This window comes from Dioscorea cayenensis, chromosome 19 (assembly GCF_009730915.1).
Source record: "Dioscorea cayenensis subsp. rotundata cultivar TDr96_F1 chromosome 19, TDr96_F1_v2_PseudoChromosome.rev07_lg8_w22 25.fasta, whole genome shotgun sequence".
Classification (NCBI taxonomy): Eukaryota; Viridiplantae; Streptophyta; class Magnoliopsida; order Dioscoreales; family Dioscoreaceae; genus Dioscorea; species Dioscorea cayenensis.
This window is the reverse complement of record NC_052489.1, coordinates 3862290-3877631: the sequence shown is the minus strand read 5'-3', so window position 1 is coordinate 3877631 and position 15342 is coordinate 3862290. Positions and strand designations below refer to the sequence as shown.

The window sequence follows — 15342 nt, the reverse complement described above, 5'->3', positions numbered from 1 at the left end:
GTAGTAAAAAAATTTTCTTGTTGGTTGAGTGTTAGATTTTTACTTGAAAACACACAACTAAACTATATATTTGTCACCACCCTTGGTGACAAACACCTCTAAAACATTGGGACAATTGCTATATTTTTGTCGTCAAATAGAAAGGAAAAGATTTTAGAGTGTTATAAATTTTAATATAGAATACCGTCAATATTTATTTTTTAAAATATATATATATATATATATATCTTGAGCGCTTTTAGATGATTTAGCCATCTGTATTAATTGCATACTAAAATATTTAACAAATTTTATGATAAAGGGTGCAGAGGAAAAGCCCAGAGGTTTTAAGGATTTACAAACAATTGGATCATGACCACAGAAACAAAATACCTCTTTTTAGTATTTAATTAATTCACAATAGAGATTTTGTATTGTAAGGCTGAAATTCTAATTATAAGTCATTTTTTATTTTATTTTATTGTTTTTCAGACAGACCAGACACAGTATTTGCTGGAAATCGATCAAATGGTTAAAATAGCAGACTTCCTAATGACTTCTGAGAGATTCCACCCTTTCACATTATATACAATAATTTCACATAATAAAAAATTAATTTTTTATTTGTATCGTATTATAACCCAAATTAAAGCATCAAAAATTATTTTTCAAGTATAATAAAATAAAATTGTAGAGAGACGGAAAAAAAAAAAAAATTCAATATTTTTCAGGTAGCATCTGGCGAGGTAAAAACACAACCTAAAAATTAATGACTGTTATCAAGAAATTACACAACTGAATACAACATGCATAGTTGGGCAATTGATCAAATCTTGGAGACAAATAAAACATGGAAGCCAGAGCTTTGTACTTCACATAGAACATATGAATTATAAGAACAAATGCAAGCACCACCTTGAGAAGTAAGACTATTATGAAACCATGTTATCAACTTCCAAATGGTTGGTAAATTAAAGCAACCTATGATATAAGGCTGGCATCATAAGTGAAAGAAAATAATGAGCAATAAACTACATATTATTAAGTCAACACACAACCTAAAGAAGTGAAATAAGCCATGACCTGTGAGACACCAAGCTCAAAATAAACCAATTCCCAAGTACAAGCAATTATGAGCAGAAGCAAGGATATAATTAGGAAGAGAAAAAAACCAGTCAACTTTTTCCAACATACAATGTGAATAGTCAGAAAGTCCTCAGCCACAACCCACAACTATTTCAAGGATCCACAATAAAATTTATGGTAAAAAATACCCAAATTTTCAAGTATCTCACTGTCCTCAAAAGGAAAAATTCAGTCTCCACTTAATGCACTATATTCCCCATATAAACAAATTTTGTCAGTTAAATGGAACATCATAACCGATAAATTAAGTGTTAATAAGCAGCCATGTTGTCATATGAACTGTGTAAACTACATGAACAGATCACAAAACCACCCTACAGGGCCTACACAAGAACTCTTGGTTAGTATAAAAAGCAAGTGCTCCTTCACACAAAAATAAATAAATAAATAAATAACGTAATTCTGTGATACCTGGGGAAAAATTTCACCAGCATAGTCCTTGCAAGCAGGATGCTAATGCATTTAGTCAGTCCATCACAATAGTTAATCCAATATTTCAAATCAGCACCATTGGTCATGTATTGGAGTGGTAAAATGTCAAGCAGATTCATTCCATTTGTTATGAGTTCATGCTCACCTTCAGACCTTCTGTGATGTGAGTGACCTTACTTCTAAAAGTTTATAGTCTATCTCAACTCAAAGAAAAATTATTTCCATCTCACTGTAATTTTCTAGACGTAATTTGTTTTCATGAAGCAGCTGTAAATCTTAGAAGCTGTGCCTACATATAAAACTTGATATGGCTCATTAACATATGCAGGGAAACATTCAATCACAGCACCCCGAATTGTTGGATAGAACTCAGAAACCCCTCACCACAATGAAGGTTTAACTGCTCAAACACCACATACAACATGATTGAACCACAAAGTATATGTTAACAAATAAATAAAGAGGAAAATAGTTGACCAAACAATATAAAATTCTATTTTGAAAATAGACAATCAATAGTAACATGTTCGATTTATCATGTGTGATTCAACAGTTATTTGTGCACTTATTGAAACCATGCACAAGCTTCCAGCATAAAGCAATTCTCTCCTCTGAACTCAATTTCTCTTTTCTAACACATATTAGTTATAACTTCAAAATAAATAGTCAATTTAGTAATATTTGAAAACTAGTATCAAATTAGATCATAAAAATCTAGAACTCAAGGTGAAACACCAGTCAACCATCATCGATTTGCCAACATATATAGCTGTCCTTTCTTATTAGTGTGGCGAAAATTTACAAAAAATCAACAGCCTAGAGTTGCAGAAGGCTTAAAGGTTTTCACCCAACCCATGTTTCAATAAGTGTGTTTGTTGGAACAGAGGTGATAATTTAATGCACACATAAGCTTCCAAACAAAAATATTTTGAACTAAAATCAAGAAACAGCTACAAATGAGAGGTCTCAGCATTGCGCAAAGAAAAATTCCCTCAAATTACATGTATAAGCATGTCCTTCAATCACAAGACATTCACATGATTATACGAATAGGATATGAAAACTTCCTCTCATAGTTAAGGTGGCCACAATTAAGCAAAGAACAAGTAAATATACAAAGAAGAAAGGCCTTTTCTCTAACGAAACAGTTGGCTAGTTAAATTAAACCTTTTCAGTCTAAATTCAATCAACCTTAACTAGATTCAGATAAGCCCAAAATTTATAACCTTACTCTCATCCTACATTTTTGATTTGTCTGTTCTAGTTAAATTTTACAGGTTGATTATTTCTATAAAGTAAATTCAATTATCCAGTCCCAAACCATAGAATAGCAGTAAATTTGATTTGCTTCTTGTCGATTAAACATAGCTTGTCAACTTCTCAAGGCAAAAGAAGATTCATAAAGACTAAAAAAGAGAACTTGAAGACCTCAGCAATTTCTTCAGTCTTTTACTACCCAAACAGATTCTCACAATTTTCACACAAGGGGAATGAAGTGTATTTGATATTTTAATTTTATGACATCAAATATGACATCAAATCAGAACATATTCAGGGATTAATCCCTAACAACCAAAATCAACCACACCCTGATGATTAACCATAGGACTTCCAAAAAAACGTGGCTTAAACCAAATGTCAGTATTCAACTTGGAATATTTCAAACACAAAACAAACATCAGGCAAAAGAGAAGTATCATAGTCTAAATTAATTCTTGCTATATAGTGAACCAGTACAGTTCAAACCACAGCAGGCCCCAACCAATGTTAGTAGGATCTAGATATGCGTGTTAAGTGTCCAAGTATCAGAGATATGTAGACACGTAAATAAATATATAAATGTTAAATGTGCATATCTATATATATAGACACGTGGGCCACATTGTCTTTAAAAAAAGTAGAAAACATTTTAACAAACAAATTTTTAGGTGTGTGTACATAGCCATATATTAAGTTATTTTTAGAGAAATATAACTTAGAATAAGGGATTTAAATCATATTAAAGTTTAAATTAAAATAAAATATATTTTTAAAAATCATGATAATCACTGCTAGAGTCAATTTAACACATGAAATTTGAAGTACACCACAACATAATTTATTTTTATCCCCGATTTGCAAATAGACTAAGAAAACAACACAAAAAGGCGACCGAGTACTCAATACAACTTGATGAAAAATTTTTTACTCCAAAATCATCGCACAAAATTTTACAGTAGTACAACAACCAATAGGTAAATTTACCTTTAATTAAATGTTTCTCTATGTGCTCAACTAATAAATTATTAATGAATCATGAACTAATATTTGTTGCTTTAACTTAAGAATAAATAAATATAGTGAATTATTTTTGGAAATCTAATTTCTTACTTTTAATATTTTTGGTAATTAACTAGTAATCAATATATTATGAAAATTACAAAAAAACTAATTATGAAGTAATAATTTTTTAATCGTAAAAAAGTTAAGTAGTGAATATTGCAAAGGCGAGAAAAATTCATAAAACATTATCCTTTGAATTTATTTATGGTAAAATAAATATAGAAGAATACCAAGGATATCACAATAATTTTGCAATTTTTTGTCCATTACTTACAAAAATTGAACGACATACAGCACAAAATTTTATGTCATTTATTAAACATCAAAGATAGCACAGTATAAGCAGTTGTGTTATAACTCAACCATGTTGTACTGACGGACCCTTAAAAAGATTTGAAAGATGAACAAACAATTTGTAAAGATAAAAAATATATTAAAAAAATTATGGAGTTTCAAAAGATAAGAATAAAAAAAATAATTCAAATAAAAAAACATAAAGTTCATATTGAAAACCAATGAAATCAAGATGGGAAGTGAAATGCAAAGAAGATGAATGAAACCGACAACTTTTTTCCAAGTAAACCAAGGTCAAGCAATCTCAGGTAGCATATCTGACGAAAATGTATGTATGCAATTTTCCCTTACACAGGCAGGTAACACTACTATCAACTAATAACAAAGATATTATCAGGCCAGACATGAATTGACATATCTAATGGAAAATTATAAAATCCAAAAGATGATAAACTTCAAAAATGTGCTGCTCCTTGAAACACTAACAGGGAACATAACCAATTCATGCAATGCAGTAACCAAGTTTCACATTCAACACATGGCATTGCTTGTTACAAAAGACAAAAATGCTATCTCACAGCCTAGGTTATGGATATTTTGAATCTTCAATATAAATAAAATTGTTTGAGAGTCCGAGATATACCATCTTTCACAGGATATCAGTGTACTTTTCAATAATGTACACAACTGTGAACAGCTTAATGTGCTCTGCTTTGAGTAATATGACCTATTTTCCTCTACAATTAAACACACTTGCAAAAAGATTGAAAGCGTAGATATGAAAATCAAGAGTACATCTGAGACTTCAAATCAAGGCAGGCCAAGCAACAACTTAAAACTAAAGGTATTAGAAATGGAGAAATAAATATTAATTAGCATATTCAAGATGAACTTCCTATCCAGGGGTTGCATTTTTGCATATATACCCATTCAAAAAATCTCCATGCTAACAAATTAACACCTAAAATAAAAAACTTACAACAGAAGTTAATACCAACTTACTATAGGATTTTCCCTGAAATTATTTGTAAGCAGGACTTACCTTTGAGTGCTGCGCATAACCATAAAAGGAAAATGAGAATTAAGAACAAGTAAACTAGAAAACTTACAGTAATTTCCGGGAAGATGGGCCACATCACTCTAGAGCAAAATAGAAAAAAAAAATCTATTTTAATGCAACTTATTTGGATAGCAAAAGTTAACACCTACAATATGCTTAAAACAAATATACTTAGCAATTCTAAACAAACTGGGATGTCACAATTCATAAATGAAAGTTCAAGGAGAACAAGAAAACTTTACCCAAAAAAAAAACTTCAGTGCACAAGCCACGCATCCAGCCATATCCAAAGCAGAGGCCTCCATGATACCAAAGCATAGATCAGATTTCATGTACTCTTCCCAAGCTATATCATATACATATAAAAGTAACAAAATTTGATGAACAAGAATAATGATTGGTTTAAGCTCATTCAACTACTATAAGAAGATTTAGATTATTTTCATCATATGTCACCATAAGAATGTTTTCCCTGAGTTTTAATAAGAAATCACATCAGCTAGAAATTGTCAGTTATGAGATTTCAAAACACATTTACTAGCCCAGCAAACAACCAGGGTACCTTCTCTTGGCTTCCTTCTAGCCATTTAAAGCATCAAATGAACAGCCACATATCCTGGCAGAAACCCTGAATGAAAGACAAAATTAGCTTCTCCAAGGCACAAGCAATTTTGCTAAATATGGAAAGAATGTTGTGGAAAAAGAATATAAACTTATAACAAAAGACACAATTAACCTCCAGCACTCTCCTTATCAATTATCCAATTACACTTCAAATAATGATATGAAAAGGTGGAACAAGAAAAGGAAATTGTATAAATACACCCTTCAGCCAAGCAAATAACAAGTAAATAAAACATGGACAAGTTCCTAGATGTGACCAGCATTTCCCAAGTGCAGAAGCAGAGGATAGTTTAGTCAGATCAAATCAAATACTCATGAACTACGATTTCCCTTGCACGTCTAATATACAATTCAGCTTAAAAGCATGAATTGAAGTTTGAACAGAAAAAATTAAAATATAGAATTAAGGTTGTAGATCTTTGAAAGCCAATGATGAAGAATGTTTACAAGAGATTAGAAACGCCTTTGGCAAGTTGTCTTACAAGAAACAGAACCCATCCCACTGTTAAGAACAGCCAGAAGTATGATCTTGAAATTTACGCCTTCCAAGCTTTCATCTGTGCGACATACTCCGAGACCAATGTTTATCGGCCATCAATGCAGGGATAAGACAGACAAAGATGGAATGATTAGATGACTATAAACAAATTAGACCACAATGATGAGGCATAGATCAACATCTTATTTCTGCATTCAGAAATCAGCATCTTATTTCACTTGCCCGTGATGAATGGATGACTCAAAGCTTGAGATACGGTCATCCTCTTCTCTGGGTCCAACACAAATATCCTTTCTAGAAGATCTTTGAAATTGGCCAACATTTTAGGATCCTCACCAGGGGACCCTGAAATGAGCACGCCAATATCCTTCAGTTTGATGTTTAGGAGAAGCCTCTTTATAATCTGTTTAAAAACACATAAAATATTACAAAACAATAAAATTAATCACCTCAGATGTAGAGTGTATAAGAGAATGCCACTGAATTTTCATGGAATACCAAAATTAAATCACTTGCCTTCTTGGAAACAGGATCCTCCTCTGTTGCATGAAAATTCAGGTCCTGATCAAAATGCTGCTCAGTGAATGCACCCTGTTGCAACAGATGAAAGTGAATCAGCCAACGTATACAAAACAATTTTTTAAAGGCTAAATCATGTAATGAGTGGATTGCCTGGTGCCATATTTTTCCCATTCAACATAAAAAAAGAAATAAAAAAATTAATCATTTGAAGTAATATTAAGGAGATAATGAGATCTATATAGTTTATACTGGATCATCTCACCTTTCGGAGCATCTTTTTTGGGAAAGGCCCCTTCAATTCCATATGAAGCCGAAGCATGTCATTGTTAGATGGGCCAGGGAAGAGAACTTTTCCAGAGTATAGTTCATACAAACAGCAGCCAACTGACCAAATGTCCATGGGATGATCATATGACAATCCAAGAACTGCAACAGAAAATCTTTTTTAGAGTACAATAGCAGGAATAATCATTGACGCATCAGCAGAGGAAGTCCGTCTTCCTGGCAACAAATCTTAATATCCTTGATAATCAAAGATATTTGGGTCTTTAACAAAAGAAGGCATTAACAATAAACTTACTTATTTCTGGAGCACGGTAGAAGCGGCTAACCAGGTAAGGTGTAATCTCATTTTTGCCAGCAAACATAGCATTGCCAAAATCACAAAGCTTTAGCACGTTCTTAGCCTCATTTACCTACATGCAAAAATTTTGCAGTATTCCGATCAAGTTACTTCATTACTAGCAAGAGCTAATGCTAGATATAAACCCAAAGCTTTTACGAAAATCATTGCAGTTACATGTGTAAAGACACAGAACATGTGGAAGAAGCTTTAATATACAATGAACAGAGAATTATTCCAAAGAGTACCAGAAGGAATACCAGCATATTATCAGGCTTTATATCACAATGTAAAACTCCACAATTCCTGAGATGCTTCAACGCAATAAAAAGCTGCTTTGCATATGCCCTCACAGCAGTCAGTTTCAGTCCAATATTACGACCAAATTTCTTTAGAACCTCCCGAAGGTTCATATGAAGAGATTCAAAAACTAAACAAAGATGATTTCGATACTTGAAATTTGAAATAAACCTAACACAATGGCGTCTGTCATCAGGATCTGCGCCTGCTAGCTTTTTCAGTATGGTCAATTCTTCTAAACCTGCCTTATACCTGCATCATTTGGATGACAAAATTAGCCATATATACAGGGATTTATACAAAAAGGCATCTCAATTAACAGTAAGTCTAGGCACCCACATGGTTTCATTGTTGCGAATGATTTTTATGGCAACCTCTTCAGGATCTCCTTTGCCTGCTTTTAGATCTTTTGCACGAACAACAGTAGAAAATACACCTTTCCCATGAGATGCTATAACTTCATAACGCCCATCTAGCACTTCCCCAAACCTGTAACCTGACAACAGAAGTGTGCTTGAACTATGATAACCAAACATAAGAAAGCATTTGGAATAGCTAGTAGGCAATGAAAAATAGCCATGTCATGTATGAAGAAAAATGTCATGGGGAACAATGAGACTTACTATAGTAACCTTCTGCATCGTCCCAGTTATCAAGAAGACCACTTCCTTCAATCTGTATACCATCTACCTTGCCCTGTAAAAGTTACAGGTTATAATAATAAGTATGGCGCAAAGCAACACAAGCTCTACAAAGTAAAGAAAAGAAGCTACCAAATCGTTCTTGCATTAAACATCTAGAGGCATTCAATCAACTATGGAACAAATTTTGGACAATACAAGGATATTCATGACAAATGGTTTCTAATCGATGAAAATTAGCAGTTTCTCACTGACTGATCATTGAAAACATACTCAGATTCCATCAATAAATCCAAATTGATAAAGAAACCTCAAATCATAGGTGAAAGCATATTCTGCTGCTCTACAAAGTGGCACAAATTGAACAAATAAGATCATCTCAGCTTTTTAGTTTCAAACTAAAATAACAATGGCAGCAAGTAGACCAAAAAAAAAACAATGAGGATGTATAGTAACCATACCGATTTACGAACACCAGTGGGAGATTCTCCAAAGATGTCGTCACAAAACATGTCTTCTGATCTTTCACTCTACAAAAACAACAAAATTAGATCAAAGCATTTCAATTTATTTAATTCACAGCTCAAAAACATTACAAGAAGAACCACTCAAAACAAAGAATTTCTATGAGAACGACCACAATCATGTCAAGGTACAGAAGTTACAAACCTTTGGAGTGCCCTCACCAAGTCCATGAGCAACGGCAGAATTATCAACAGTACTCTTTCCATTTTGCACAGGTGATTTACCTAGAGCAAATGAGGGCTCAGCAATATATAAATCTGAAGGATCATGCCTATTCTCTAGACCTTGAGTTGGGGCCTGTCCAGCAGCAGCAGCATTATCATTCGGATCATGCATTTTCTCCTTGTCAGGAGATGGAGTAGATTGCTTCTCCTCTGGTTCATGGCATAGATAAAACAAGCACGTCAAAATAATAAAAACAAATGATTGCGCAAAAGCAACCACAACAAAAGGTGAAATAATACCATAAAGTGCTATCCAAACACAACAAGGAGTTACCTTTCTCATGATTATTAGGTCCAGCTTCAGTATGTTGCGCCAATTGTTTCTGTTTATTATACTTTTCAAGGATAGCCAACCTTCTTTTTCTGCTTTCCTCCTTAATTTTCTCAACGTCATCTTCATCCTGTTGCGCAAGTTGTTGCTCAATTTTTTCCTCATAATCTTCTTCTTCTTCCTCCCTAGCAAACAAAGCAAAATAATAAATAGACACAAAATACTCAAAGTCAGCGTTCACTTAAATTTAGAGCATACACAAACTCCATCCTTCTCACCTCACAGGTTTACCCTTTAGTTCCTCAGTTGGGCGTGTAGCAGAACTTACTTCCCGCACGAGCTCCTTAGGCTTTGTTCTCTCATTGCGGGATTCGAGTTCATCATATCTTGAGTTCCTAGAATCCCTCTGCCTGTCCCGACTGGCATGCCACCCTCGTTCCCTGTCATCATATCTAAGTGTTTCTCTATCCCTAAGCTGCTTCTTATCTCTATCACTGCCATCTCTGTCCCTCTCCCTCACATTCTCCCTCTCCCTCACACTCTCCCTTTCCCTGTATCTCTCCCTACTCATAGCTCTCCGTCGCTCCCCATCTCTATCCAAAGAACTACGACTATGTTTCCTTTGCTCTCGCTCATACTCTCTATCTTGACTATCATGCCTATCTCCCCCTATATCATGCCTACTATGACTAATGCTTCTTTCTCTTTCTCCGCGGCTACGTTTTCCTACCTCAACACTATCTCTGTCCCAGGAGCTCCTCCGGTGGTTCCGGTCTCGTTCTCTATCTCTCTCACGGACATCACGACTATCCCCTCTTTCTTCATGCCTGCTATGAATGCTACTCTCTCTTTCTCTGTCATCTTTCCTTTCATTTGAACGAATTTTATCAACTGCCCGACCATTCTCTCGCTCAGAATCTTTCCTTCTTTCCCTTTCTTGGGACCTTGATCGATCCCTGTGACGATCCCTCGATGTACCAGGCTTGTCATCTCTATCCGAACTCTTCCTTCCAGCATCCTGCGAATCAGAGCCTCTGCTCAGCAAGAGTTTTCCCAACTTTGCAGGCAAAGCCTCATCACCATGCTCGCCTTTCCGTTTCTTTCGATGCAAATTCTCCCCAGAACCCCAAGATCTCGATCGGGATCCACTCGAATCATTCTCATCAACATCTCCACGCCTGCTTTCCTTCTCAACCCCTTCATCTCCATGCACCAAATCCCTTCTCTCCGGTTCAACACCATCCTCCTCTTCAAGAATCTCGCCCTCTTCCCTCTCATACTCATCAATCCTCTCAGCTCCCACGGAGACTGCACCTGCCTCCGCCTCAAGATCAAGGGCCTCACCTTCATGCCTCTCGCGTCCATGCCCACTTCGATGGTGGCGATGACGGTGGCGGTGGTGACGATGCTTCCGGCGCTTCGATTCCCCCTCGGCTCCGTCCTCTGGGCTGCGGCACCTGCTACGAGAGTGAGGAGATCGAGTCTCTTCGCTTCCCATGGCCGGCGTAGGGCGAATCGGAGAAGAATTCGAAGGGATTTGCAGCGCTAGGGTTAGGGTTTGGGAGTAGCGGGGAAGAAAGAAAAGAATTGATTCTTGAAACTTTTTTTTTCTTTTATGATTATTATTATTATTATTATTATTATTATTATTTATAGATATTGGGAAAAAAAAAAAATCACGTGTCAAATTATATGTTTCTTAGGAAATTTCTTTTAGGCCCCTGTTAGTATTCTTTATTGCTTGTATACCCTTTGAAGTGTTTATAATGTTTATCTATACTGTTTAGGCTTTGTTTGGAAGGATATATTTGGAGGTAAGATAAGAGAAGGGTTTTTAAAAATTCATGCTTGGGGAGAGGGTTTTAAGGAAAGGTAAGAGTTGAGAGTGGTTCTCAACCCTCCAAATTGAAGGGTTGGGGAGATTTTAGATTTGGTATTTTTTTATTTTAAAAATACCTTTACGAGTTTCATAGAATTCCAAAGTTAATAATTAAAACTTCTATTCAGTTATAATAAAAGAACACTCCCATTCTTCTACTTTCCTTCTTCTCCTTCACTTAGAGATCCGAAGAACGTCACTACCGGTTGCTCGCTGAACCCCTCTACATAATCTTCGATCTTGGAAGTTGGGAAGGTATTTATTTCAACAAACTTTATCTTCAGTTAACTCTAGGTTTGCTCCATCAATGAGTTGTTTACAAGTACTTTAATTTTCTCTAAGTTAGTTTTGATAATTTGATTTGTTGAATGACCAATTGTGACTTTTTTTCATCTTTGATTTGATTGATTCATTCATACTTCTCTCTTTCATATATATTATTGATTTTAATAATTATATATACCAATGTAAGTTCTCTAATTTCCTAGCTTATTGTTTTGTTCAAGACGCATGCATGCATATATATATATATATTAGAGTTTGTAATATATGCATGCTTTAATTTTGATTAATGAGATTTGTTTACATACACTCTATCTTTTGCATGAGTGGTTATAACATCACTATATATTGACGTTGGTAATGATAAGATTTATTGTGGCATTTTCTTGTAATAGATTGGATAAATTTAGAATAGTGGTCAGTGGAAGTATAATATGCAAGTGTGTGCATGGTGCTAATTAATTATCTATGACTTATTATTTTTTTTTATATACATATTTGTGTTTTTTTTAGCTTCTAAAATTCACAATGAATGATTTCTATGCCATAGTTTATAGCTTGTCGCCATGAGTTGGTGTATCAATACTTGATTATTGCTTTTGTTTGTCATTGTTCTAAAGTGAAGTTCTTATTTTTAGATTTTTTTTTGTCCATTTGCAGTCACATTGAATGATTTCTATGCGTTTCTATTTTGTGGCTCAATGTCTTTGAAAGTACTTATTGTTTATGTATTTTCATAAGCTTAGTTGATTGTTTGGGTTTTTTAGTATCTAATTACTTTAATTTCAAGAAATAGCAGCAGTGAGGAATCTACTATAGGAGACCTTAACAAAGAAAGAGATAATATTTTAGGTTTAAAGGGGTGTTTGGTTGTCAAGAGTGGAGTGGGAGTGAGAGAGGATTGGATGTAACCCCTTATTTGTGTATACATCAATGTGAGTGAGAGAGGATTGGATGTAACCCCTTGTTTGTGTATACATCAATGGGAGTGAGAGGGGATTATGGAGGGAGTGGGACTTACCCATGTGAGTGAGTCTCAATCACCACACAATTAGGCGGATTGCCCAATTCTGGAGGTGGAAATGACCCATATGTCTCTAGATTAAAAAAATCACTGTGAATTTCGCTGACTCCCGAACTTCACCGAAATTCCATCTTCGAGCTCTCACTCTTTGGAAACCCTCGACTCGGTTCCGATCAGAGGAGGAGGAGAATGGAAAGCTTGACGGCTCCTTCTGCTTCATCAGCAGCTTGATTTTGGGCGGATTTCATTTTTTTGTTGGTAAATTTTGATGCCACTTTTACTTATATGCGCTATGGTTTTGGTTTGCATTCTTTATTTTGTTTTTTATTTTTTGTTTAGATGATTCAATTTTGGTGCTTTTGTTGATCTCTACTTAAACAGCTTCACTGGTGGAATCCCTGACACTGGAAAGCTCACAAAATTGGGATTCCTGTATGTTTCTTTGCTTCCTTGTTTATATGTGTCAATCTTTTGACTCAATTTAATCAGTTCCGTGTAAGAATATGAGCTACCAGTTTTTTATTTGTTTATATGTTGCACCTCCTCCTACTATAATAGTTGAGGTTTATATATGAATGCATTTATTTCTCAATGTTGAGGAAGGGTTATCTATATAAATTTATTCCTGCATCAAATTAGAGTTTAGTTGGTCAAGAAATTAAGTCAATTCATGTGAAAAAGTTCACCTTCGCAAACTTAGAAGATAGTTAAAGCCAAGAACGATCATAATTTATCTAGAAATGTAAATAAACTAAATAGGTTATGAATTTTTAGAACTTAAAATAATTTAATGATGTTGCAGATTTAGTTGTGCATTCACAGTATTGTAAGTAGAAAAGAATCATGATGTCAAATAATTCAGTGTTATTAAGTGTGTAAGCCACTTACACAAACTCAGCTGAAACATTTTCTTTGTTTATGTCCTTTGGAAGAGACCAAACAACTCTGTAAGGTTCATGTAATATCTCTCTCCGATGGAATGTGGGGTTGAGGTTTTCACTTTGATTGGATGATGATTTTTGTTTTAAAGTTTAATGTTGCAAATTAGGGAGTTTGTATATGTTGTATTGCAACAATATTGTGTTTGTTTTAAAGTTTGCTTTTATGGACTGTATTGCTTATGGGAATTGTGTTATGAGGGGCACAACATTGTGTTTGTTTTGAAGTTTGCTTTTATATTTTCTATCAGTATCTTTGTTGTTGGATCTCAAATGCAACAGTAACATCTCATTCAATTTAATCATTTCTTCAATCTTTCAACATAGTTATTTGCAGGATTATGCAAGCTTAACCAACATATGAGGAAAAAAAAGCTAGCAAGTAACCCCCACACCCTTTTATAAAAGACTTCTATGGTTATGTGTACACAAACTATTTGAGCAATCCAGGGAGATGCAGGAAGTATGCCTTTGATTTTAAAAAAATTGCAACACTATCTAGAGGGTTTGATGAAATATCTCACCATTCACTAATACAGTAGGAATATCACACAAAAAGAACTATTAGATTTTGGTACCACTTGATGAAATTTCTATACTATTAAAAACATGTTATAGAAATTCATTTGAATACAACACAACCAAACTATATAATTCTCTAGTTAAAGTAAAATATTATAATATCGCCATACAATGTGTTTAGCCCAATTTCTATAGTTTATGAATATATAAATTTAATGAATTTTTCATGAAAATTTCAATTTCTTTAAATAGTTTTCATAAGCAATTACTCATCAATAAATTTAGAACACTAAACAATATAATTATCAAACAATAATTGCATTAATAATAAACGAATTAAATAGTGAATTTGAAAGGTTTGAGAAAAATTACTAAAATATTATCTCTAAATTTCTTTAATTACAAAATACAAATAAAACAAGAACTAAATATTACAATATTTTTATAAATTTGTTTATCATGTGAATCAAATAGGGAATTTATATATATATATATATATATAATCTATCTGTTGCAACATCAAATATAAAATAATATAAATTAATAAATAAAGCTGTTGTTTACATTTTTCAATGTTTTTAAAAAAATATAATTAAAAATAACTCATTATTATATATATAATAGTATCTATTTAGATAAGGGCACCATTTTTATTTTATTATATTTATTTTTATATTTTTCCTATTTTCAATGAATTACACTTTTCAAATTTTACAAGCCAAAAACACATGTTTTTTCCCACTCATACTCCACTCTTGACAACCAAATGCCCCCCTAAGATGAGAATATGTTTTCACTTATTTCCTAATAAGAGATCTCAGCTTTTCTCACTGTTAATATATACCAAAAGTGATGAAATCTCTTGTACCTCATGCTATGGGAGCAATATTACATACTTGGTCAAATCAATCTGCCATGTAGTTACTTTTTAAAAAAATAATTACAAATTTATAGTATTTTTTTCTTTTTCATAATGCAAATCAACACAGTATTATCTAAATATGTACTTATCTAATTATCTTCGGAAGATATTTAATTGTTTTAAATATTACAAATCGTCTCTTATAATATATATATATATATATATAATAATATCTCTACAAAGTTTAACAAGTAAAAAAAATCTATTGCCACTTAAAAAAAATGAATTATGATTCCGGAAATACTCTTTCTTAATTAATTCTCTTATCTTAGTGTAGTTTCTCTATAAAGAGAACAAAGGAGAGGATGTGAGGA

General features: G+C 33.5%; 1 protein-coding gene across 7 annotated transcripts; it reads right to left on the bottom strand.

Moving 5' to 3' along the window:
- Positions 1–1078: 1078 nt before the first annotated feature.
- LOC120249666 (serine/threonine-protein kinase prp4) lies at positions 1079–11061 on the bottom strand. Of its 7 annotated transcripts, none has more exons than XR_005532876.1 (15): positions 9740–11061; positions 9465–9646; positions 9111–9340; positions 8903–8971; positions 8424–8496; positions 8140–8296; positions 7761–8052; positions 7459–7573; positions 7141–7304; positions 6873–6947; positions 6305–6759; positions 5796–5861; positions 5476–5532; positions 1537–5313; positions 1079–1448 (listed from the first exon to the last, which is right to left on the bottom strand). XR_005532876.1 is itself a non-coding variant. In XM_039258255.1 (11 exons), the coding sequence occupies exons 1-11, from the start codon at positions 10957–10959 to the stop codon at positions 6571–6573; spliced, it is 2766 nt and encodes a 921-aa protein (XP_039114189.1). In that variant the 5' UTR covers positions 10960–11061; the 3' UTR covers positions 6027–6570. The 7 variants fall into 7 exon arrangements, 1 of the variants encoding a protein (XP_039114189.1); XR_005532877.1 differs by having other exon boundaries at positions 1079–1957; positions 5283–5313; XR_005532874.1 differs by having other exon boundaries at positions 1079–5313; positions 5476–5579.
- Positions 11062–15342: the final 4281 nt, after the last annotated feature.

Excerpts from the sequence above, each read along its gene's own strand:
- LOC120249666 (XM_039258255.1), bottom strand. The coding sequence starts at position 10,959 with ATGGGAAGCGAAGAGACTCGATCTCCTCACTCTCGTAGCAGGTGCCGC. Across the intron at positions 8,297-8,423 it reads CGATGCAGAAGGTTACTATA|GTTACAGGTTTGGGGAAGTG; the intron begins GTAAGTCTCATT and ends TTCTGTTGTCAG. Across the intron at positions 6,760-6,872 it reads AGGATCCTGTTTCCAAGAAG|ATTATAAAGAGGCTTCTCCT; the intron begins GCAAGTGATTTA and ends GTTTTTAAACAG.